Source organism: Eublepharis macularius, chromosome 2 (assembly GCF_028583425.1).
Source record: "Eublepharis macularius isolate TG4126 chromosome 2, MPM_Emac_v1.0, whole genome shotgun sequence".
Taxonomy (NCBI): Eukaryota; Metazoa; Chordata; class Lepidosauria; order Squamata; family Eublepharidae; genus Eublepharis; species Eublepharis macularius.
The window spans coordinates 115,894,344-115,921,290 of record NC_072791.1 but is presented as its reverse complement, the minus strand read 5'-3'; the positions used below and the strand labels follow the sequence as shown (position 1 = coordinate 115,921,290).

Here is a 26,947-nt window from a genome sequence, read left to right as displayed (position 1 = left end):
ATGAAGAAGATAAAAATACTCTCTTCTTTCATATTTTAATATATGTAAATTTGGCACAGAGCTGTACAACATTATACATGGTTAATGATGAAATACTTGTGTGATATATTTCCTAGAGATGTAGATGAATTCTGCCACAACAGAATCTGGGCTGGAACCACAGCTTTGGGTGGGAATGAAAGTATTTCTGGAAAGGATCCAGGGAGTGGGACTGTTGCTTTCCATGCCAATCAGCAACAGAGAAAGACTTCTACAGCAAGATAGAGAAGATGTTTTTGCCTATCACTCCCTTGCCTTGGAATGTGTAGGTATTTTCTTTTACCTTCCCCTCATGAGACTACTTCTCCACAGATACAATTCCATCAAGGGAAAATTAAATAACGCCTACTGGCACCCACAAGCCATCCGGACTGTCACAAATCTATTCTATTACAGCAAAGACAATCCAATGTAGACAAGAAGGTAGTTTCTAGTTGGGGTGGGGTAGTTTTTATGCAGTGGAGAGCCTCTTGGATGCTGTGCTCAGATGAGGGAAATTTTAAAAAGAAAGTAAGGTTCTCTGCCAACATGTGAGACTGTAATATAGAAAGGAAACGATGGGTGAAATTGATAAGGATTTCCTCAGTAGTCATTTCTTCCCCACAATGCACACAGATCTGACAGTCACAAATGCAATTGGGGTATATTTTTAAAAGAATTTCTTATGAGTGCAGCTCCCCTACAAAAATAGAGATGCACTCCAGCAAGGGAAAAATTATTTTAAAAAATTCATACACCTTCAGAAGCTGAGAAAATCAGAGGCTCAAGATGTTTATAACAGCCCCATGAACACTATGTCCACTGCAAGGCTACTTGGGGGGCTTAGGGGACCTGGGACAGATATGATGTTAGGGCCCCTGCCATTACTTCTAAAAGGAGTCAAAATAATTCATTTAACTTGGTGCAGACTGTATGCACATGAATATGTTATTCAATGACTTAAATATCAAATTAACCGCTGTCCTATTTCATAATGATGTATATTTACTTCATGGTTGGTTCCCATTACATAACAGTTGCATGTTGAGATTTAGTAATCTGGCTCTCTAATACACCATTTCCTCCTTTTAGGAACACTTCAAACAAACAAACAAACAAGAATTTGGGGGTGGGGGGAGGAAGTGAAGTGGCAAGGATGGGACTTGAGAGAGCATGTTGCATAGAAGCTCAAGCAGAGAACTCCTTGTTGGGTGTGTGTGTGTGGATTATTTGTCTCAGTCGCTTCCCCACTGGCCAGTTCTGTTCTTGAAACTAAGGGCCAAACTACAAGTGACGAATGACACTTGAACGGCAAGTGTATTCTTCCCTGTTCACTTGCTCTCCACTCAATCCACTTGCCGTTCAAGTGTCATTCATCACTTGTAGCTTGGCCCTAAGTTACAGAATGTAAGGTAAAGCACCGAGTCATTACTGACCCATGGGGGGGACGTTGCATCACGATGTTTTCTTGGCAGACTTTTTACGGGGTGATTTGCCATTGCCTTCCCCAGTCATCTACACTTTATTCCCAGAAAACTGGGTACTCATTTTACCGACCTCAGCAGGATGGAAGGCTGAGTCAACCGTGAGCTGGCTACTTGAACCCAGCTTCCACCAGGATCTAACTCAGGTCATGAGCAGAGCTTGGGCTGCAGTACTGCAGCTTACCACTCTGCACCATGAGGCTCTGAGGATGTATGTATGTGCAGAATTAATTGCAGATGTTATTCCAGATTCTGTAGGCAAGAATCTCCAGAATTTTGGCAGGGTGGATGGATTTATTTAATTCTCCTCACCCCACCCTGCAAGTATACCCTGGATACTGCTACAAGCACACACAGTTTCAAGGAATAGTGGGTCCTATAGTTAACATGGTTTCTACTTTTCCAAATATGCTCCCCAAGCACTTACCATTGCCAGATAAAGGAGCAGCAAGGGCTGGGGGGGGGCAGTAAAGGAAGCTCATTTTGACTTAAACCAGGCCCTAACCCCCAAAAGATTAGAGAGTAAAAACTATAATTTTTATTTTGACTCATCCCCCAACCCTGCCATTACAAGTTGGTTCATCAGTAACGCAGAAATATCATAAAATGGAATAAATGAATTTGGAGGGCAGGAAATGATAAAGGTAAAATATTTGCTGCTTCCTTTCAGCATGGATCTGTGGTCCTTATAGAGGAATTTCATCTTGCATTTCAAATATGTTAAGCTTGCCTAAATTCAAACAACTTGTAAAGTTAAGTAATAATTAGCAAAAAGCTTAGTCTTTAAGAAAATGGAATGCTCTATTTATAAAGGAATATTTCAGAGGAAATAATTGCAATGTGTTTTTAAAAGTACAATTTAAAAATTTTGGGGGCTGCACAAATCTGTTTCAAATGCTTACAAAGTCCAAATGGCTTGCTAGTATAAAACATTCAAAGCCAATTTAACACAGGCTCATTACAGAGATTGCTCTATCCACAATATTCTGTCCACTCTGTGATGAATTTTCTACCACCACTGCAATCAAGTGGGATTCCTGGGGGGCGTGGCGTCGGAGCCTTCGGGTATGGACGCACATTGAAAGATCTCTGTCTCCTTCCTCCCTGTAAACCCCGGAAAACAGCTGATATTGCTTACCCTGCATTATATATTTGAGAAAGCAGACGCAGAGGGAAAAGAAGATCTATCCAAAATCGGCAAGAAATTTGCAGCAGCTCTTTTACAGCACAACTCAAACTATGCCTCAGGAACGCAGCAAGGCCGAGCTATCCAAAATGGCCGACAGGAAACTTGTAGAAACAAATGCAGCAGCAAAAACTAATAACCACTCCCTCGAGGCACAGTTTGCAAAATTTGAAGAAAACCTGCTCAAACAAATGACGCTGCTCATCCAACCGCTATCTACACAATTAACAGAAATCAAATTAGAACTTCAAAAGACAAATCAAACAGCTGAAAGTGCTATGGAACTTAGTATCATGTCTCAAAGAGACGTAAGAGAAATATATAATAAACTAGAACAGCAGGAGGAAAGAATTCTTCACCTGGAAGTGTCAGCTCGTTACAGAAATCTCAAGCTCCGTGGGATTGAAAAGTCCCTTATAGAAAATGAAAATATAATCAGAACATTAACACCTTGGCTATCTAAGCTGCTGGGCATTAAGGAAGGCACAAACCAACTCATAACAAAAGCTTATCGCATCGGATCGTTAAGCCAGCAGAAAAAAAGAAATATGCCGAGAGATATCATTATTGAAGTACCAGATACTAACATCAGGAAGAAAATAATCAATGAAGCAAGATCCAAAGGCTTTCTATTATTCAATAACACCCAGATACAAGTATACAGTGACCTGCCTAATGAAGTTCTCTTAAAGAGAAAAGAACTTAAACCCACAACCGAGACTTTGAGGAGAGCAAAAGTACAATACAAATGGTGGAATTACACGAAACTACTGGTCTATCACAAAGGACATCGTCTTATTGCTTCGGACTACGACTCTGCAGCATCAATGTTAAATGAACTGAACCTAGAAGAACCGATGGAAACAAGCAAACCAAGTCAAAAGAGAAAATTTTCTCAGTCAACATCTTCATCCCCTCAGAAGGGAAGTAAAATTTCAATAAGAGACAATTGATTTAGACACTTAGCCACAATGCTAAAATTTAAGGGAAGCGTTATCATAATACTCTTTATTGAAGATTCAAAACGGGGTAAGAAAGGGAGGGGGGAGTTCGGTCCTTTCAATGTAACTCCTTTTTTAGTTAAGCCCGGTAAGTTTTGGTATATACCAAACTAGTGTGTGAATAGAACACACTAGCTAAAAGGGCTTTGGGGAACAAATCTATTATTTTTGTGCAGTTTGTAACAACTGGCCAGGGGATTTGTGGGAGGGAAACGATTTGAAATAGATCTCCCATTATTGTGATCTTAGAGCTAATCAACCAAGAGTTCCGTGGGAGGGAAAGATAAGATAACTAGGGAAAGGGGAAAGGGAAACATCAAGGGAGGGGGAGAAATTTATAAAGCTCATTTGTATTGCTAATTCAGACTTAAAGGGCAAAGTTGGGTGGATTAGGGAGGAGGAGGGAATAGAAAGGAAAAGAGAGGGGGGAAAGGAGGGGGGAAAGGGGGGAAATTAAACGAAATAAGTTGATTTATCTAAACAAAGGATATAAGAAAATAGAACAGAGTAAGGAGTTAGAGAAAAGGAGTGGACAGCTAGGGAAAATCAAATAAATCCTTCTATATTACATTCAAACTACTTAGTGTGAAACTACAACACTGCAAAAAAAAGGGAAAGAAAAGGGTAAGAGGTCAGTGGAAAGGAAATCAAACAATTTATTTTCAATAACTATTTGAAGTGTGAATAAAACACTTCACCAATAGAATCATTTCTCTTATTTTATTTTGGCCTATATTTGTCTTAAAATAAACAAAAGAGAAAGAGGCAAAGCTTAGAAACGTTCAAGGGTAATTGCTAAGTTATATAAAGCTGAATTCATTGTTCAAGTTAATAAAAATCTCCATAAGTTATAAACACTGAAAATCATTTAACTTTTACTTGTTTAAATTTACTTGATACCTGTACCAAAGAACACTCTAAAGATTATTTATAGATCCTATTGATATAGTCACTACTGCAGCAATCTGTGATCTCTTCAGACAAGGTTAGAAGGGAAAGTATATACACCAAGCTTAACAAGTCAAAATAAAACTTTTCAAGTGAACAGGAATTTACTAATCTATTAAAACCTTTAATACTAAGTATCCACAATTCATCTTAGCTACTAAAGATCCTTCATATAAAGCTAGCAAGTTCTTCTATAAATTGAATCCTACCAAACAGTACAAAACTACCACCTATAAATTAATTGCCATAATTGGAAGAAAATTGATTGGGGGGAGAAATACCACATCATTAATTAATTAAACCCTTATTCTCGATTTTATCAATCTACCTTGAGATAGAGCTATTACCAAATAATTAATTAAAATACATTTTAAAAAGAGGGGGGGAATTCATCTGAACAATTCATTAGATTCAATATGTCATCAAATATTAAAATCACCTCTTTTAATGTTCATGGTCTAGGTAACCCCATTAAAAGAAAACGCATTTTGGCAAACTTAGCTAAAACAAGGTCAGACATCATCTTTCTTCAAGAAACACATCTCCACCCCATAAATAGTCAAAATCTAAAAGCAAGCTGGATACACCTTCAATACCATGCAAAAGGCACTTCTAAGGCGAGGGGAGTAGCTATCCTAATCTCTATAACCATTTCTTTTCAACATCAAAGCACATTAAGTGATCCCAAAGGGAGATTCATTTTTGTAAAGGGCAAAATAGGATCACAAACGTACACCCTAGCTTCAATTTACGCCCCAAATTCAAATCAAATTGTGTTCTTGGAAGACAGTTTAAACAAACTGACTTCTTTTCAGGAAGGTGAACTGATCTTGGGAGGAGACCTGAACTACATAGTAAACCCAAAATTAGACAGATCCAAACCTAAAAAGAAAAAATGTAAAAAAGAATCTTCAAATACTAAGCTAGCAAAGCTTCTAGACAATAACTTTCTAACAGACGTATGGAGACATTTACATGGTATAGAAAAGGATTTCACATACTATTCATCTAAATATAATATCTATACTAGAATAGATTACATTCTAATTTCCAATACAGCAATAAATAGGCTACTTTCCTCTGAAATAGGTAATATCACCATATCAGACCATGCCTGGACTAGTTGTACACTGATGGCCACCCAAGACACATTGAAACAAAAGCATTGGTCATTCAATAAATTACTCATTAACAACCAAAATGCTATCAAAGAAATTAGCAATAACATTGAGCTGGCTATAAAAGAAAACACAACAGATGATGTTAATTCATGCATCGTGTGGGATACAATTAAAGCAGTTACTAGGGGCCATATCATTTCTTTATCATCACAACTAAATAAGAAGAGAAATGTCATGAAACAGGAATTAATAGAAAACATCAAAGCACTAGAACTCAAGCACAAAAAAACTGGTAGCAAACAGACATATAAAAAGTTATTGATTCAGCGTAAATTATTAGAAACCTTAGAAACGAACAAAATTTTGAAAAATCTCCAATATGTTAAGCAAAACTACTGGTATAACAATCCGAAATCATTGAGGTTACTATCATATAAAATAAAAGAAAAAAAATCATCCAATATCATTAAACAGATATATGATAAAAATGGGAAACTACAATTCAAAACAAAAGAAATTCTTGATACTTTTGTCAATTATTATAAACAACTTTATTCATCTAAAATACCAAATGAAGAGAAAATTACACATTTCTTAAAATCACTCAAGAATTTAAAACAATTGGATGACGAACACCGTTTACTCTTAAACAGCCCCATCACACATCAAGAAATACTTGATGTTATTAAATCACTCAAAAATAACAAAACTCCAGGACCTGATGGCTACCCATCAGAATTTTATAAAAAGTTTGCCACACTAATTGCTACTCCACTAATGCATGCTTGCAACACAGTTTTAAATACCAGACAAATACCCCCATCATGGCTCACTGCAACGATCATAGTAATCCCTGAACCAGGTAAAGACTCAACTAAAACAACTTCTTACAGACCTATTTCATTACTAAATCAAGATTATAAAATTTTTACAGCTATACTAACTAAAAGGTTGAATTCATTTATTACACATTACATACACCAAGATCAATCAGGTTTCATTCCAAACAGAGATTTAACTAATAACATCTATAAGACACTCAACTTAATTTCACACAGTCAAAAAAAACAATTAGAATCAATATTTCTATCTTTGGACATAGAGAAAGCGTTTGATTCTTTAGAAATATCGTACTTAAAACAAGTTTTACACTGCATGGGATTTGGAGAGACATTCCTCAAAATAATAAATGCTATATACTCACAAGCAACTGCCCAAATAACAATTAACAATCATCTATCCCACAAAATATTAATCCAAAGAGGCACGAGACAAGGGTGTCCTCTCTCACCAATCTTATTTGCGTTGGCTATCGAACCGTTGGCTATAGCTATTAGGGAAGACCCCAAAATACAAGGAATTAACATAGAGAACAATCAATATAAATTAAGCCTTTTTGCCGATGACATGGTTGTATATATTACAAATCCCATAGATTCTCTATACCCACTCCAAAATAAACTACTGGAATTCGGCTCAATTTCGGGCCTTACAGTCAATCAATCCAAGTCACAGCTCTTTCCAATATTTCTCCACGCAAACACTGTTACACATATCAAACAATCTAGTCAGTACCACTGGAATCATAAGCAAATGTCATATTTAGGCATAACCATCCCTAATAACCTTAACCAATTGATGGAACTAAACCACATCAAAACAATCAACCAAATTAAAGCAGATCTACATAAATGGGGAAGGATTACACCCTCATGGTTAGAACGATACCACCTAATTAAGTCATTTGTACTTCCAAAATTACTCTTTTTTTTTAGGGCAATACCGTTAACAATTCCACAAAAGAAAATTAAATCATGGCAACAATTATTAAACCAATTCTTATGGGGGAAGAAACATCCAAGAATAGCCTTTAAAACTCTTAAGCTAAGAAAACAGCAAGGAGGCTTTAAATACCCTGATCTAGAACTCTATCAGACAGCCACCAGACTATTCAATACATTACAAATTTTAATTACAGCAAATAAGACTGACTGGATCGCAATCTTGGAGTCAGAACTTAAACATTGCAATATACAAAATATGTTTTGGAACACAAAAAAAGATCGACCCCACAAAATAAATAACCCTTTTCTAGAATCAATAATCAATACCTGGGATCGTACAAGATTCAAACTTATACCACAATTCTCAAGATTCTCTTCTTTTATAGAACAGCATTGGTTCCCTCCAGGGCAAACTAAAGCCTTTAAAAATATATGGCTCCAAGCAAATATGATCCGCATAATTGATATAACAACAACAAAGGGAATCATAAACAAAATAGAATTAGAACAAAAAATAAAACACAAGATTCACTGGTTTACCTATTTTCAACTCTCAAACATGCTACAACAAATAAAAATACAAGAATTACTTAAAAAGAACGCAACCGATTTTGAACTCCTACTTGATACCAAATCACTCAAACAAAAGGGATTAATTTCTAAACTATACAACATCCTTTTATCTCTCAACCAAATTAAAACTCTAAAATGCCAAACAAATTAGCACTTAGATTGCAACATAGAGCTAACACCTGAACAATGGAGAGAAATATGGACTGCAAACATTCTAAAACCTAAGACAGTTACCTCCCAAATCCAAAATTACAAAATCATTCACAGATGGCACATAACACCAAGAAAACTTTCACTAATAACTAAAACAAATCCTCCGCTCTGCTGGAAAGAGTGTGGAAATATAGGAACGTTTAAACATTGCTGGTGGGAATGCCCCCGAATAGAACCTTTTTGGAATGATATATTATGTTATATAAAAGAAATAACGGGCTACAAAATCCCCCTTGATCCAAAGATCATATTCTTGAATGTATGGGATACTTTCGAGATTCCACAAATAAGAAAAGATCTAATTAGCAACCTTTTGGTTGTAGCTAAGAACTTGCTAGCTTTACATTGGAAATCAAAGACAGTTCCCACAGCAGAAAAATGGTTAGAAAAAATATGGGACCACTATATACAAGAAAAAATACATGACGAATTATACCAGAGTGAACACTATTTGAAAGAAACTGATTTTATTGCAAAATGGTTACCATTCATTGAATTCATTTCCAATACAAATCACTCTCCACCTAAGCATTTACTTTTTGTTACTCAGATTTGAAGCAACGACCATCAAATAATTGAAAAAAAAATGCTAGTTGTCTTTGTTTTAACTATATTGGCATGACGTTTATTATCTAATTTCCTTATTCCTGTATAAAAACTAAAGCATTTCACAAATTTCACATCTATGCATATAATTGTATATAGTTCACTAAGACTTTGTTGTTGTTCTATTTTACTTCTGTACATTGTTTTTGTTAGTTTGTTTGGTTGGTTTTTTAAAAAAAATAAAAAAAATTGTAAAAAAAAAAAAAGTGGGATTCCTAAACTTAGAATATACCTAGATTGGAATACAAATGAGTCCATCCTGTAAAATTCAGATATATTACAAACTGAGCATCATTTCTCTGAAAAGTTTTTACTGCATTATAAAATGAACATTCATTGGAATTTTCTCTGACAAAGGTAGTATCAAGATAATTTTGAATTGAGCTGAGAAAGTTCACTCACCACTTTCACTTGCACCCACCCAGTTTAGAAGAATGTACCATTAGAGGTTTGCATAACAGAATTCCATAGCTAAAAATATACATACAAATTTCTGTTTCAAGTCATTACCTTGATTTTCAGGATGGTAACAAAAATCCAAGATGCTTGAGAATAATGAAATACCCTCTCCTCACCAGTTGAGTGTAGTGGTTAAGAACACGGGACTCCAGTAGTAAATGTTGCTAATTAAAGCAATATAATGTTTTATATAATTTAGATAATATAAATAACCAGATCATATTATGTATGTTGAAATACTGAGAACAGATGGTAGAAAATTAACATCCTCGTTTCCTAAAATAACAGCCTCGATTTCTGTCAGTAAAAGGCAGGTGGAGGGGGCAGGGCCCTTTCCAGGGATATTTTGGCCTTTGAAAGAGACCTTATTGGAGTCAGGCTCAGCAGCAAACACCTACAACTTGATACGAAACAACTTTCATGACTCACCCAGGACTAGCTGTTCAACAGCAACTGCCCCACAAACACCAGTATGGTGTTGAGATTGGAGCTTCCAACTAGGATCTGGGAGATCAAGTTCAAATCCCCACCCTGCCATGGAAACTCACTGGGTGACCTTGGACCAGATGCGCAATCTTAGCCTAACCTACCTCACACAGTTGTTGTGAAGCTAAAATGGAGGTGAAGAGAATGATGTAAGCTACTTTGGGTCACTATTGTGGAGAAATGTGGGATATACATGTGAAGTAAATAAAAATATAGCTTAAGATGGGGGTAGATAAATGGTAGGTTGGTGGATGGGGGGTGGAAAGAAAGAGGCAGGAAAGGGGGAGATGATATGGGGGTTGCCAGGAGGAGGGAAAGAGAAAGTGAGGTGCTTCCAAAACACTCTCCCAGTTCTATTGTGTCTTTGTCAAGCAGACTTCAGCTTCTGCTGACATTTATACTAAGGATTCTAAAATAGAATTCTTCTTCAGGACAGTGATGTTACAGTTAAGGCAAAAGTTTCCTCATCCCTCTCTCCAGTGGGGAACCTGTTTGACCTTCCCTGTCAGTCTCACTCACAAATCCTCTGCACATTCTTGTCAGAAAACCAACTGTCAGCCTTTCAGCTGAGTTCCAACTGACCAGTCAGAGAGTAGGGAGCAGCCTGTCACTCAAGCTCTCCATTCTGAGCAAGAGTTAACTCTTTCCCTCCCAGCTCTCTGATTGCTGCACTTAGGAAACCTGCTTTTAAGTGCAGTCCATCATAGGGAGCTTCCAGAAAAGAGGAAATAGGAGGAGAAGGGAAAAGGGAGAAAAGAGATGCCCCCCAAAAGTCCTTGTGATTCCCTAGCTTGTACTCAATTTAACGTTTTGGAAGGTTAAATGAAGAGTTGATTCAAGATTTGGCAGCTTTAATTAAAAGAGGTGATGGCAGCAGTTGTTAATGTATAGTTCCTGTTATTAGATTAAAGCCTTGAAGATTAAAAAGGCAGTAGAACTTCTACCACACAGACTACAGTTGTACCTTTTGACAAGGTTCTTCACTATGGATTTTACAGTTGTTCAATGTTTAAAATAGCATGAGGCTTGAAACAGTCAAACTCTTCTCCACACAGTGTGTCCTATGTGCCCCTAGGTCATATGTAATGGACAACATGACAGATATGCCAGGCCCTCTGAAGATATAGCCTCAGCTTTGAGGCAGCAATTTCTGCCATCATGTCTGCATACTTTCTAGTTTCCACCACTATACTTAGCACTTAGCATGTGTGAATTTGCCTGTAAAGTGCTTCTGTTACGCATTATACTTTCTGCATAGTATATGAAATGATGTTTCAAGTAGCCCATAGTTTCTATTGTGGAAAAAACTGTTAACTAAAAGTATTTTCGAAAAAGTGATATCTGAGAGTGATCATAAAGATAAAAGTTAGTGCTAATCAAAATAAAGATAAATCTCAGAGATTCAGAGATCTCCATCTGTATAATATTTAGAAGCCAGATATCAAATTCACTGGGTAGACATCCAAAGGATGTTCAAGATAAATCTCCTAAAATCTGCATTATGTTTTGCTTCAATTTAAAGCTAGAGTTCCAGCTACACAATTTCCCAAATGAATGAGATTTTTAAAAAATAAACATGTAAATGGGGTTCAGAAATCTGCCAAAACTTGAATTTGGCAGGCTGTGCGTTTTTCTCAAGTTGCCCAGCCTTTTGGTGGCTACTTCCATCCAAAAAGAGGAACATGAATAAACCATAAGAGGAATTATTTATGCTGAAAAATAACAAATTCCACACTTTTTCTTAAAAAAGAATGAAACATGTCCCTTGCCAATTCTACATGCACACAATTTCTATCACAAACAGACCTCAAAGATAATTTGTGCTAGCCAATACAATCTTGTTCATTTATTTGGTGGACACATGGGATTGGTAGTTAAAAACATACATAAAAATTTAATTGATTACATCTCAGAAAAATCACAAAAAGTTGCTTGAATACCAGTTTATTTATTTATATAACTTTTTTCTCTTCTGCTTCTTCTAAGCTTAACATAGCTTACAACATTAACAAAAATCCATATAAACATAATATCAAATAACACATTCAAAACAGCAGCAAGATTATAGAATTCCATACCCTCAAAAAAATTTCTTTCAACAAGAAGAAACCACATGACAGAGACTCAAATAAATCTCTTGTGGATTTAGTGGATGCTTGATCCTACATAAGGATCTCATGAATGCACATGCATAGATATTTATAAACATTAAGTGTTACTTCTGTATCTGAAGAAGTGATCTCTGACTATTGAAAGCTCATACCCTGAAAATCTTGTTGATCTCTAAGGTAGGGTTGCCAGGTCCCCTTACCCTCTGGGCAGGAGACTTGGTACACACCTTTGGCTCATCCGTGTGTGCGCTCTTGGGCTAAGCGATGACGTCACTTGTGGTGATGTCATTGCGCAGGCCATGGGATGCCCCGGGGAGCACTCCTGTGCTCTGCAGCGGGCCGAATTGGGCTCAATTTGATCTAAATTGGGCTGCTGCAGTGCACATGAGTGCTGCCAGGGTGGCGCAACAGGCCCTGAAGTGCTCCTGTGCTCTGCAGTGGCCATATTTGGCCTGAATCAGGCCCAAATTGGGCCACTGAAGAGCCTGGGAGTGCTGTTGGGGTGGTGCAATGGGCCCTGGAGCATTCCAGTGCTCCACAACATGCTGAATCGGTCCTGTTTTGAGCTGAAATTGGCCTACTGCCGCACACAGGAGTGCGCCACACCACCCGGAAGCACACCTTGGGAGGCCCGTTCCTCTGCCTTTTCCCCAGATAAGTAGGGGTGGGGGTGGAGGGTGGGAGCGGAGGATTCCCTGCCCTTAGCAGGGTATGGGCAACCCTACTCTAATGTGCCTCTGGACAGAAATCCCGCTAAAAAGTATTAATTATGCATCCAGTGCTTTGGTTCAGATATTTATTTATTTACTTACTTCATTTATACCCTCCCTTTCTTCTGAATGGGGACCCAGGGTCGGCCTGGTATACCTACTGATATAACGTTGATCTAGCAGATGAATTTCAGCAGGGTTATTATGGGTATCCTCTGGAGCAAAATCCTGACTCTGTTTTTCCTCGGTTTAGTATTCCAAAATATAGGAAATTGACACTTAATTAGCAGAGTTTAAGGCAGAGATTGTGCATTGGAATAAAGGAGAACAGACACACACTCCAGTATAGCTCTGTAAGAATACTCTACTGCATAAAGGATAAAAACAGGGTTACATTGGATGAAAATAAGAAATTGCTAGACTGACTACATCTTGCTAGTAAAAGGTAGTCCTAAGACTTAGAGCACAAGACTGAGACTAACTGAGAGATCTGACTGAGACAAAGAGCAATAAAATTTCAGTATATAGCATCACTTAATTGCCCCCCTCCCCAATAAACAGGTTGCCCACTAGAAAATCCTAATTGTACTTCATTAAGACTAGTGATTCCCCTTTCCTTGATGGGAATCCTTACTCAAGGCCTAAGTGGTTACATAAAAAAAAAGTTTACTAAGTAACACAAACAGTTTAACTCTTTCGTGACTGAAATGAAAACACTTGCTAAATCCCAACACAAAACAGCGGTACTGTTTTCTTAGGGTCCCCTTATGGATCTTTTCTGGCCCATCCCTACACAGGCTGTTTCTAACCCTCCCTTCCTGTGTCAGACTGTTTCTCAAAAGTGAATGGGACTAGGCGCCTTATGAACAGCAGTTATTTACATCTCTTCTTCAAGAATATGTGACCTCAGAAATAAAGATAAACATTAACACCCTGTCTCTACCAGAATTTATGATACAAAATTTTGCCTTAGATATTTCAGACATAGCTATTTTGCATAGCAGATTTTCTTTTTAAAAGTGCTTTGTTTTTCATGCTATCATTATAGCTTTCATAGATGCCACAATCACTGAGAAAGATGATGTCCAGCATTTGTATGCATTTATGTGGGAGTGAAGAGGTGACAGGAGAAAAGGGCTTATGGTAAAGCCTATAATTTGGATGTGCTCAGAGCTTTATATTCCTAGTGGTAAAATGTACATGGTGTTAACTTTATGCCAAAAGCACAATAATAATTGCTATGTACTATTCTAACCCCACACAGCAACTTAGTGCTACATTATTCTGTTAATCACTGTCTCCCACAAGTTACAATGGATGTAGCTGTTTGAGTTTGATATGTTTCATTATTTTGTCTTCCAACCAGTAAAACACATCAGGTTCTTCTCAAGAAATTACTTGGGGAAAGGAGCTTGAATTTTATAAATAGCTTAATTTCCCCTTATTCATATACAGGATATATGAAGGATCACAATGTTGCTAACCCAGTTCACTTTAAGCAAAACTCTCCTGTGTTGTGCACTTTTCCAATAATACCCTCCCCTTAGATCCTCATCTAGTACCAGACTGACTGTTGCCTGATAAAAACCTATTTTCCAAGATCTTCAGATGATATTTTTATTTCCCACCTTCTATTTCTGATAGTAATCCCTTCACTTTTTATGTGCTTATCTCTGGCTTAATTACTTGCTATTTTATCTGTTACTAATTTATTTATCTCTCATTGAGAGGCGGGATATAAATGTTTGAAATGAAATGGCTACAAATAAATAATGGCTTGGACCCAGATGAAATTGTCATCTAACAAAGTGGTGGGGTAATTGCAGCCAAATCTCTCTTCCTGCTGCAGACTCCTGATTTTCCTCTCATGCTGTTCCTGAGCATTATCTGCCCCCCCCCCCCGCCACCACCACCACCAAAAGGGAGATCAGTTGGCTGCAGTGGAATGTTCAGTTTCCAGTGTGGTCATCAGCACAAGAATCCTTGGCCCTCTTTATGTGCAATTTGGTCCAATATAATTTCCACAGGGGAAATATATGGCTGGATGTGTGAACTGTAATGCATAGCAGTCAGAGTAAACAGAGGTACAGCAGTTTGCCTAAGACTGGGGAACCATGCACAAAGGATGCAAAGAGCAGCAGCAACACTGACAAGCTTTCACCTCTGAACTCAAGCTGCAGCAAATAATGAGTAAAAACCAATCTTTTGCTCACCTTGGAAAATTTTCTTTTAAAAAGATTTTTAAAAGCCTGCTGGGCATTCAAAAATCCCAAATAGATGCTTGAAAAACTCAGCCTTCCATACCTTCGAAAACAAATGTTCACATATCCCTCCCTTACCAGTCTCTTCCTCTAGAGCAACAAATCTGAGAAGAGGAAGATATTAAACAGGGAGAGCTATTTAAACATAGGACATAGGTATCTGGAACATACATTTCTTGTATTTGTATAGCAAGTTTTGTAGTTTTCTCTGTCTTCCAAAATAAATCTGCTCAAAACACCTAGGCCACCTAATTCCATCATATATAATTTGACAATACTTGTTATTCCCGCCCCTGTTTTTTCATGATGTCTAAATCAAATTCTTCCCAACCATCTAGCATCATGGAGGTACCCACAATAGGCATTCTGAGCATGCTAAAACAGACGTATTAGACAGTTACTTCTTCACAGCAGTCCCATTTAAATAGTTCTGTATTTTTGCTTGAGATGCGACCTCGCTGGTTAATAAAGTTCTGTTCAGATGTCACTATGGTGTACTGGAGATCTGACAGCCTTCTGGATTAAAGCCTTAGCAGTACTAACCAGCTGCTAAACAAGAGTAGAGTAGAGGGAAGAATCCTCTTCTGCAAGGTGACAGACACTGAGAAACACTTTTAATTGTAGCCTCTCAAAGTGCTGATTTGCAAGCTGAGCTAGTTATTACACTTGCTATTCCCATTCCATTCCTTCTGTAATTAAGAGCCCCCATGAAGTCTCTCTCTCTCTCTCTCTCTACTGGCAGCAACTGATGGCACATGGGGAACAGAGAAACTCATTCTGTTAATGGCTTCAAATCACATAGCAAGTTCCTCTATCCAGCATTGGTGATAGAGGGTAACTTTCCATTAGGACATTAAGTTCTGTAACAAGTAGAGATTGCAAAAGGCATCCCTATGCTTCAGGTTTATGCATGTCCAAACCACGTGTAAAAAGTTAAGGAGAATTACACCGCTTCCCTTTGAACCATGTATGGACTGTCTATGGGGTTGCATGTGATCAGAGTCTAAAAGACTGATCACAACACATTTTACAGGGAAGATATATGTATGTGCAAGTGAGTGCATGCATGTGTACAAGCCCAAGACTCATCTCTGCACTTGACCACATGTAGAATATGTACCACCCTGTAATGTCCAGAAATTAGTTCAAAACCTTTAAGCTACCTGTAGTATTTAAGATTGATCCAGTCCTTGATCCTAGCCAGGATTCCAGAAGAACCTGATTGCAGACAAATCCATGTATGGTTGTTGTGGGTTTTCCAAGCTGTATTGCCGTGGTCTTGGCATTGTAGTTCCTGACGTTTCACCAGCAGCTGTGGCTGGCATCTTCAGAGGTGTAGCACCAAAGGACAGAGATCTCTCAGTGTCACGTCAGGAACTACAATGCCAAGACCACGGCAATACAGCCCGGAAAACCCACAACAACCATCGTTCTCCGGCCGTGAAAGCCTTCGACAATAAATCCATGTATGTTCATCTACTGACTAGCAGGTTAGAGGGCACTCTGGGAAGAAGAACCAGGGAGTACTTTAGCTCCATGCCTGCATGAATCTGGAGAAAATAAAGCTATCAAGTGTTTTCTGATTATTTAAATCTTCAGCCTTCACCATGTATTATTTTTATGGGATGCAGGAACACAACACCATCATACTATTAACAGCATTAGGTATATCAGGCATCCCCCATGCTTTTCCAAATGGTCAACTGAGTAAAATTTCATCTGCATATTTGAATAATAAAATCACTTACTTCAGAATTACACAGCCCGTGCCCAAAGGAGGCGCTGTCCAAAAAACCTGAATACGTGTCCTCCTCCTTGGTGTGCTTTCAGTAACAGCCACAGGACAATTGCTCATGAACTGAGTTTCTTCTTCATCAATAATCTAAAGAAATATCAAGAAGCTATATTTCATTATAATTATCTCATTTATATATGCAAGATGTAAAAGCAGTGGGCACAGTAAAAATATCAGTACTAAAGAAACAAAGAAACTAGACAATATTATAATAAACTTTTGGGGATGCAAGAGAACTTGCTGGGGGGGGGGCACTTCATTTTCCTCTTTCTCTTATCTGAAAGCCCCCATTGCCTCTCCCCTTTCCCCCTTTTCTTGCTTGTCATGGCTATGGGGCTGTGATGCCTCAACCCAGCTGAGGGGAAGAGCTGGCGGTGCCCGATAGACTGGTTCACACAAATTAAAAAACTAGCAAGCGAGGAAAAGTCCCCTAGTTGCCCCACACAGCTGCCACCAGTCCCTTGATGTTTTCCCAAAGCATAAGAGTGAAGGGACACACTCTAACCCTGTAAGAGAATTAAACCAAACAAAGTCCACTCTGCAAGAACGATTTTGCAAGGTAGGTTCACAGCAAAAATAGTTTTATGGTAGGTGGTTCACGAGGGTTTACAAAAGTGAGTTCAGCAGAAGGATTTAAAGCTCTGAGACTTCAAAGTCAACAAACCCACAAAAAAGTATAATGTAATTATTTTATTTAAGGTGCAAGGTCATAATAAATGCACGAGACACAATGTGAGGATAAAACCAAACCAGAGTTTTGTAAGCTCTAACTATACATATCAGTATTTCAGCAGAAAATAAATCAAAGGGTTGTCGGAGGTGCGGGAGGCACAGTCTCTAGTCAAGAGGCAAAAGGTTAGGCTTATCAGCAGAATGAACAGGTGGTAGCTTGACCTAGGTTTGAATCCCCGCTCTGCTATGGGAGCTTTCAGAGTGAATTTTGGATAGTCATACATTTTCAGCTAAAACCCAGCTCAGAGGGTTGTTTCATGATAAAATGAAGGAAAGGAGAACAATGTAAACTGCTTTGGGACCCCATTGGAAAGAAAGATGGGATATAAAGTAAATCAATTCATTTATTACTTATTTACTTAATTTATACACCACCTTTTTCCACAATGGGGACTGAAAGCAGATTACATCATTTTCCTCTCCTTCATTTTATTGTCACAACAACCCTGTAAGGTAGCTTGGGCTGGGATATGTGACTGGCGTAAGGGCTCTCAGTGAGCTTCCACAGCAGACTGGGATCTGAACCTAGGTCTCCCAAATCCTAATCTAATTCTAACCACTACACAATGCTAGCTTTCACAGAGTGGCTGCTGTTGTCAGTAGGAAGCAACTGAATCTGAGCAAGTCATGTATGTTGTGTGGTAGCATGTTGCCTGGTGGTACAGATGTGGCCTCCCTCAAAGGCCAGAACAGCCCTGGCTAAGGCCTTGCCCCCTTCTCCTACCCTGGCCTTTTGTTGACAGAAACCAAGGCTTGAATGCTCGCAATACTCTTGTGGTTGCTTAGCAAACTCCACAATGGCCACTGAAAGGGCATTCATTTCTTAAAGCTACAGATACTGCTTCTATCATTTCAGGGGGTTAAGCTCACAATGTCCTTTGTTTTAGATTTCAGATTTTTCTGAAAATGGGTTTCCTTTGAAACATGTAAGGAACCAGATGATTATTTCAAAGTCAATATTCTTTGCAAAACATAATTTTAAAAATATGGCAGAATGGGGGAATGGTGGGCAGAATGGGTAAATGATGGGCAAGAGAAGAAATTGCACCAGATACAACACTAGATATGGGCAGAAAGGTGTGGATATCTACACCTTCTCTTTCTCCCTTTCCCCAAACCTACTATGTTTAAGAAAGTTCATACCAAAGGAGGTTTGAGGAAAATGACAGTGGAGCAAGGAAAAAACCCAAACAACTAAGTGGCAATGTCATGCAGAAACCTCCAGGAGAAGCTCTGGAGTTGGGAAGACAGGGTGGAGCAAGAGCTCTGTATGAAAGCAATCAAGGAAAACATCCAGTTTTGGACTGTGGAAAGAGGTGTAGTGCCTAACCAACTGAGAGTGAATCAAATTTCCAGTATATACTCTATGTAAGCCTCTTCATCAGACCAAGTGACTGTAAGAAACTGAAATCTGCTGTCAAATTCTGGATCAGGTGAAATTTAGTGACCTAGTCAACAATATTAGCAATATACATTAAATACTTAGCAATACAACAGGTTTTATTTTGCTTATATGTTGTTTTAGGTAGTTTTTAAAAACTTCAAGAACAAGAAGCAGACACTACAAAATTGGGGGAGGGGGAACCGTATATTGTATGTAAAGAAAGCTCATTTTTAATGACGAGTGGTTTAATGCTTAATTTCACCTTAATAATTACAGAAAAAATATACATCATTTCTACCATTTATACTGTAGCACTTGTTGCAAGAACATATTGTACAGGGTAATATTTCATCAAACAGTACTATAAACTCCTACTGAAGTCAAGGTCCTACAATATCACCAATAAGATATAAATTATATTTTCATCAGTCCATGGCACCACTGCCTTCCATATCTTGGTGTCTGGGTTAAGGTGTATAAATCCTCCTTTAGTTCAAAGGGCTGATCACCAGTAAATAAAAGAACAGAAGTGGAGGCAGAATGCTAGCTTGCCTCTTTGTGCTAGGGAATGGGGCCATTTTTTGTTTAACATCCAATAAGACTGAGAGCATGTTTTTGATTATGTGAAAATCTCGGAATGCTATTAATCTCCATTAGCATTTTCTGCACTTTTCTTTAGTGTCTTCTCTACCTCAGTCATACTTGAAATATATAGGATGATGAAAAGGTGTACTGAGTTGGCATTTCTAAACATGTTTCAGGATTTGGGAACAAGTGTCTTTATTCATATGTTAAGGATGATAACCCTGCCTTTTCATGTAGTTGGGAAGGGATAACATAAGTGTCGTTCACATCACACATACTGAGTGCATAGAATGATGCTTGATCTGTAAGTAATTCTAGTCCAATGCCATAAAAACACCTACAGTAAACATGGTTGAGGCATAAAAACTCATGTTTATAATTCACCACATATCCATGTGTCTTTCTTGGCACCAGCATACTGAATGAGTGAAAATCCCCTCACACATTACATTTTACAATGTATACACCTAAAATGTAAATATGCTGTTTTCCCCTTTTGTGCCCATGTAAAGCTCTCTGTTAACTGGGGACAAAGCTTATGCATCTGATGAAGTAGAATCTAGTCCATTAAAGATTATGTGAAAATACCTCAGTCATTAAAGTTTCATTTAGGTAGTTGCCAGAAAGCAAGAACAGATTGCAACTTGCAAACAAGTACATATTCAGGGATAAACTGAGATGTAAAAATTAATGTTTGGATCTGTCATCTCTTCAAATTTCTTTTATAAGCAGCCATGAGGGAACTCCAAGTGGACCAGGACCTTGATACTGGAGGAGGGAGCCCATTAATTCCATGCCATTTTCCCAATTTCTCCCATCCCCATGTTGACCCCAGAGGTAAAACATACAGCTAAGAAGTTTAAAGACAGCCTCGAGTGGCAAGTACAGGTTTTTCCTGAATAATAACAAATGGACCTGAGTTGTTAATTATAGTGACACAATATTTCTTTGATTTTTCACAAAGGTATACTTTATACATAGCTAAGGGCACAAAAATGTCCATGATACTTGCCGTATGCTACAGTAAGCAATTTTTCTCTCTCTAATATTTGCCACCATTGTCCTTTCTTATTTTTCTTCCTTTATCAAATTGACTTTATTCATCAACTGATTTCACTACCCATTACACTTTCATTTTCTTCATTCCCAAGAGCCATTAGCTTGTGTACTAAAATCCAGGAAGCATGGGTGAGCGGAGAAAACAAAGGAAGCCAGAAGAGTCAGATTAGTTTTACCTAAGGGTTGTGTCAAGAGTTATAGCTCTGCAATGGTGAGGTAATACAGTGCCTGTTTGACTAAATAGGACTTCTCTTCTACAATATGTCACTTGAATTCTCTGGTGATTTATAAACCCAACAAAAGAATTATGTTACTCAAGGAATGAATATCAATCACTTATATTTAAAGCAACAGCACTCATTCAGATTTACTTTCTTGCATTCACATAGGAGTGTGAATTATTGTGATTTTCTCTTAGAGAGTTCAGCCATCCTGGCCAGTGGCAACAGCCACTCAGGCTGGTAGCTGCTCTTTGCCTCCTTGGAAGGAGGAAAGCAGAAGGCACACCCTGGCATCCAGGGCTTAGCATTGGGGGCGGAGTCTGTAGCCTTAGCTGGCTTCTCCGCCTCATTGGGAACAGTGACCATAATGTTATTGAGTACAACATATGTATAAATAGGAAATTGCCAAATAAGACCAACACAGCCATGTTTAACTTCAAAAGGGGTAACTTTTCTGAGATGAGGGGGTACGTGAAGAAGAAACTGAAAGGGAAAGTAAAAAAGGTCAAAACACTTGGGGAATCGTGGAGACTATTTAAAACTACAATCCTGGAAGCTCAAATTAAATACATACCGCTGGTTAGGAAAGGCACAAATAGGTTTAGGAAAAGGCCAGCATGGTTAACAAGCAATGTAATAGAAGCTGTAAAAGGTAAAAAGGATTCTTTTAGGCAGTGGAAAACTAGTCGGAGTGAGGTTGATAAAAAGGAGCATAAGCTGTGGCAAAAAAAGTGCAAGTCTGTGATCAGACAGGCAAAAAGGGAATATGAGGAGCATATTGCAAAGAACATAAAGAGAAACAATAAACAATTCTTTAAATATATTAGAAGTAGGAAACCAGCTAGGGAGGCAGTGGGGCCCTTGGATGACCAAGGCGTAAAAGGATTACTAAAGGGTGATAGGGAAATGGCCGAGAAGCTGAATGCGTTCTTTGCTTCTGTCTTCACTGTGGAAGATAAGAAGTGCATGCCCACTCCGGAAGCACTGACTTTGGGAGGGGTTTTGAAAGACCTGAGTCACATTGAGGTGACGAGAGAGGAGGTTATGCGACTGCTAGATAATTTAAAAACTGATAAATCACCGGGCCCAGATGGCATACATCCAAGAGTTCTGAAAGAACTCAAGTGTGAACTTGTAGATCTCCTCACAAAAATATGTAATCTGTCATTAAACTCTGCATCTGTTCCTGAGGACTGGAAGGTAGCTAATGTTGTCCCCATCTTTAAAAAAGGTTCCAGGGGAGATCCAGGAAATTACAGGCCAGTCAGCCTGACGTCAATACCGGGTAAGTTGGTGGAAACTATTATCAAAAATAAAATTAGTGGGCACATTGATGACCAAAAGCTGATGAGGAAAACTCAGCATGGGTTCTGTAAGGGAAGATCTTGTCTCACCAATCTGTTAGAGTTCTTTGAGGGAGTGAACAAACAAGTGGACAAGGCAGACCCGATAGATATTGTTTATCTTGACTTCCAGAAAGCTTTTGACAAAGTTCCTCATCAAAGGCTCCTAAGTAAGCTCAGTAGCTATGGGATAAAGGGCCAAGTCCTCTTGTGGATCGAAAACTGGCTAATTAATAGGAAACAGAGAGTGAGTATAAACGGGCACTTCTCACAGTGGAGGGTGGTGAGCAGTGGGGTGCCACAGGGGTCGGTATTGGGTCCAATGCTTTTTAACTTGTTTATTAATGATTTGGAATTGGGATTAAGCAGTGAAGTGGCTAAATTTGCAGATGACACGAAATTGTTCAGGGTGGTGAAAGCCAGAGAGGATTGTGAGGCACTCCAAAGGGATCTGTCGAGGCTAGAAGAGTGGGCATCCATGTGGCAAATGAGGTTCAATGTAGCCAAGTGCAAAGTAATGCACATTGGAACCAAAAATCCAAAATATAAATACAAGTTGATGGGGTCTGAACTGGCGGAGACTGACCAAGAGAGAGATCTTGGAGTCATGATAGATAACTCACTAAAAACGTCAGCACAGTGTGCGACTGCCATAAAAAAAGCTAATGCTATGCTAGGGGTTATTAGGAAAGGGATTGAAAACAAATCAGCCGGTATCATAATGCCTCTGTATAAATCGATGGTGAGGCCTCATTTGGAGTACTGTGTACAGTTCTGGTCGCCACACCTTAAAAAAGATATCATAGCACTGGAAAAAGTACAGAGAAGGGCAACTAAAATGATTAAAGGGTTGGAACACTTTCCCTATGAGGAAAGATTGAGGCGCTTGGGGCTCTTTAGCCTGGAGAAAAGACGACTGAGGGGAGACATGATAGAGGTTTACAAGATAATGCACGGGTTAGAGAAGGTAGAGAAAGATGTGTTTTTCTCCCTTTCTCACAATACAAGAACTCATGGGCACTCTATGAAATTATTGAGCAGTCGGGTTAGAACAGATAGAAGAAAATACTACTTTACACAAAGGGTGATAAACACATGGAATTCGTTGCCACAGGAGGTGGTGGCAGCTACAAGCATTGCCAGCTTCAAGAGGGGACTGGACAAATATATGGAGCAGAGGTCCATCAGTGGCTATTAGCCACAGGAGATAGATGGTATTCTCTTTGTGGGGAGGTGGTGCTCTGTTGTCTTGGTGCTGGAAGGAAGGCAGTGGGAGGGCTTCTGGTGTCCTGGCCTCACTGACAGTCCTTTAGATGGCACTGGATTTCTAGCCACTGTGTGTGACAGAATGTTGGACTGGATGGGCCACTGGCCTGATCCAACATGGCTTTGCTTATGTTCTTATGTTCTTATTGCCTTCAGTTGTGCCTCGTGCTCGGCCCACCCACCTCACCCTATTGCAGTGCAGGATTAGCCGGTCGCCTTTTGGGGCCAGGTAGGAATTTTTCTCTCCTTGTTCCTGATTGGCACTTGGGAATGGAGTTTTTTTGCCTACCTTGCACTGTGAGAAGAGGAAGGTAATTGGCATGGTGGGACTGAGGTAATTCCCTGGTGGTAGGATTTAAGTTAGGGGGAAATTTGAGCGGGCCGGTGAGCACCCTTGGCACCTCCCCATTGGTGGGGAATTGGGGTCTGTCAGGAGTGGCTGGCTGCCGTACGGCCCAGTTGCGAGGACAGATGCCCTGGGTGGGGAACCCCTGGACAAGCCAGTCTCTCCCCGCTGCCGTACGGCTGGGTGGGGTAGCTTTACAGGGGTGAACCACTTCACCTGGCCAGGCCGGGTCCCAGCCATACTATGGATGGCTCGCACCCGGGGCAGCGGGTGTCTCGCCCAGGCAGGTCAGGGTGGGGTCCAGGAGTGACCCCAGGGCCTGACCTGTACTGCTAGTTAGGCCCTTGCCATAGTTTATGTTTAATTATTGTAATTTTAATAAAGCGGCCCCTTTTTTGAACCCAAATACTGTGTCTGCCTTTCATTCCGACTGAGGGGGCAATATCATGTTTGCTTTTTCCTTTGTGTCTATACAATTGTTAAATATTAAAAACAATTAAAGTTGATACTAGAAGAAATGTCATTTTCAAATTATGATATATGCAGGCTAAGATAAAATGAAAGGGAAGTTCCTTTGCAATTTAAATGTGCAAGTTACTCAGAAGGAATAACATTTGCCCAGCAGAAATGCAATGATGGCCCTCTAACAGATGCGCGAGTGAAAGCATAGATAAACAAATATTGCAAGTTTTCAAGTTCATTTCATTAAAATATTCTTGGCGCTGGACAGAAACAAAATGAAGAGTCCCTGCCTGTAGGCTTACCATCTAAAACACAGGGGGAAATGGAGAAAGGACTTAGACAAAAATAAAACTTTTCAAAATGTGTTCAAATCATACTTGTACCATAGTTAATCTACTAGTAGGAAGGAACATTCATGGCACTAATGCTGTGGATTTTCAAATTATGCTGTGGATTTTCAAATTATGACATATGCAGGCTAAGATAAAACGAAAGGGATGTTCCTTTGCAATTTAAATGTGCAAGTTACTCAGAAGGAATAACATTTGGCCAGCAGAAATGCAATGATGGCCCTCTAACAGATGCGCGAGTGAAAGCATAGATGTCCGAGGGCCGGGCCCGTCAACCCTTGGCCTGGCCAGCCCATGGCCCCTTCCCCCTGCCGGGACCCCCCACCAGAGGACCTACCGGATCCACCAGTCGTCATCGGGGCCCAAGGGGACACCGGGGGAGGGACGGGAGACGCGGTGCAGTGGCCCCAGTTGCGGCCTGCGCCGACCGCGGCTGCTTCGCCAGCCGCAGGCCTGGGGCCCGGGGCCCGGGGGCTGGGGGCGGGAGGCATGGCGACGCAGCGGCTGCCAAGGCCAACTGCGGCCGCTTCCCTGGCCTTCGAGCCGGCGCCCGGGGCTGGGAGGGGTGGTGGTGTGGCGGCGCGGCAGTGGCCACTGCCAGCTGCACCCGCTTCCCAGGCCTTTTGGGCGGTGCCCGGGGCTGGGAGAGGCAGTGCGGTGATGGCACGGCGGCGGTGGCGCAGGAAGGGGTAGGGCGCGCAGAGCGAGCCCGTGACCCCCCCAGGGAGCAAAGAGGCGAGGCAGGCAGGGCTGGGCAGGCTGCGGCCCGAACAGATGCCAGCGCAGGCGCGGCAGGGCTGGCCCCTCCCAACTGGGCAGCTGGCACGGAGGCGGAGCGGAATAGAGAGGCGGGATAGGTGGGGGAGGAAGGATGGGGCTGAGTGCCATCAGGAGAGGCAGGCCAGCCTGCCTGTTAGGGAAAAGGCGGGATTAGGGCGACACAGGGGGCGGGAACGAAGCCAGGAGAGCCAGTCACAGGGAATTGGCTGGGCAAAGAGGGTGTGGCCACACCTGGCCCAGGTAGCAAGCATAGCCATGGGGGCTGGGTCAGGGGAGAGGGGGTGGAGCTGGCCCTAGAAGGGAAGGTATTTAGGTGGGCTCCACACCTTGGCCAGGGAGGAAGCACGCTGAGGCTGTCCCTGCTGTGAAGGAGGCAGCCGGCGAGGGGAAGCCATGGACATAAGGCAACAGGAAGCTATTTGCTTACTTTTACCTTCTTCTCAGCAGGTATTTTGCCAGGGCGACTGAGAGATTTATTTATTTATTTATTTATTTATTTATTTATTTATTACACTTCTAGACCGCCTTCCCTGTCAGACAGGCTCAGGGCGGTATAACAACACACGATGTTTACATAAAGATTAAAAACAATAAAAACATTATAAAAACATTAAAACATTATTCCATATACAGTTAAAATTGGTGGATATAAATATTAAAATACAGCATTTTAGATGCAAGGCTTGGCTCTTGCATCATGCTCTATGTCACACTTTAGGAGCTCCTGCATTGGTGGTGGTCTTCAGTGGTATGGCTGGCGAGAGGACAACCTAGCCCCCACCAAATGCCTGTTACAAAATAGGTGGCTGTAGAGAAAGTCTGCACCGGTTTTGCCCAAGTAATTCTCCGCTGGGTTTCCTTTTCAGTAACCGGAGTATTCCACCAGTTATACACCCGGTTATTTGCATAATCAAGGGAATCCCTCTTATATTTTTTCACCTTAATCTCCTTGGTGCGGTTTTCAAAATCTCTGACTTCCCGTTCTATTTCTTTAAGACGTTGTTCATAATCTGTCCCTGATGTAGATGCTTGGATAGTCTCTGCTGTCTTTTCAATGTCTTTCATCAACTCCCCACTCTCTTTTTTACATCTCCTAATGATAAGAAGCATTAGGTCCAGGCTACATTTGTTTAATATAGCTGCCCAATCTGATTTAAATTCTTCATCATGGCCAAACATTCCTGGGGGTTTCTGAATTCTTAGCCCCCTAGGTATACGTAATGCCTTATGGTAGTCATAGAGGGTGGCTGCATGAAGGTCAAACTTTATTTTCTTACACTTCAAAAAATTCAAAGACTCCCAATCATCCTTGGAAGAACTGCTAGATGTGTTCATGATTGAGGAGACACCCTCTAATATTTGATCTGTCTCTTCACTAGAAAATGCCAAAACCTCCTTGAAGGAAGCCATAGTCAGTTACAAAATAGGTGGCTGTACCTGTAATAAACTGGAAGGAAAAAAGGGGGGCAGAACCCTACAGGATACAAAAATTGATTCTTTATATAATATTTTCAAAATTTCAAAAGTGCAATGTGCTCATAACGCTTCATACAGTGTCTTCAAAGTTTCAAAAATGCAACGTGCTCAGAACACTCCATACAAGATTCAGTACATATTACATAAGCAATCTTACAAGGTAGGATGAATAAGAGATGATACCATT

The 26,947-nt window shown here is 40.1% G+C and overlaps 1 protein-coding gene across 2 annotated transcripts in view; it reads right to left on the bottom strand.

Annotated features, from left to right (window-relative positions):
• The window catches only part of SPON1 (spondin 1), a 595,298-nt gene that overhangs the window by 467,082 nt on the left and 101,269 nt on the right, over nucleotides 1-26,947 (bottom strand). For both annotated transcript variants that reach the window (XM_054971838.1, XM_054971839.1), the window contains exon 3: nucleotides 16,710-16,843. In XM_054971838.1, the coding sequence (XP_054827813.1) occupies nucleotides 16,710-16,843 (134 nt within the window). The remainder of the gene's footprint in view (nucleotides 1-16,709; nucleotides 16,844-26,947) is intronic.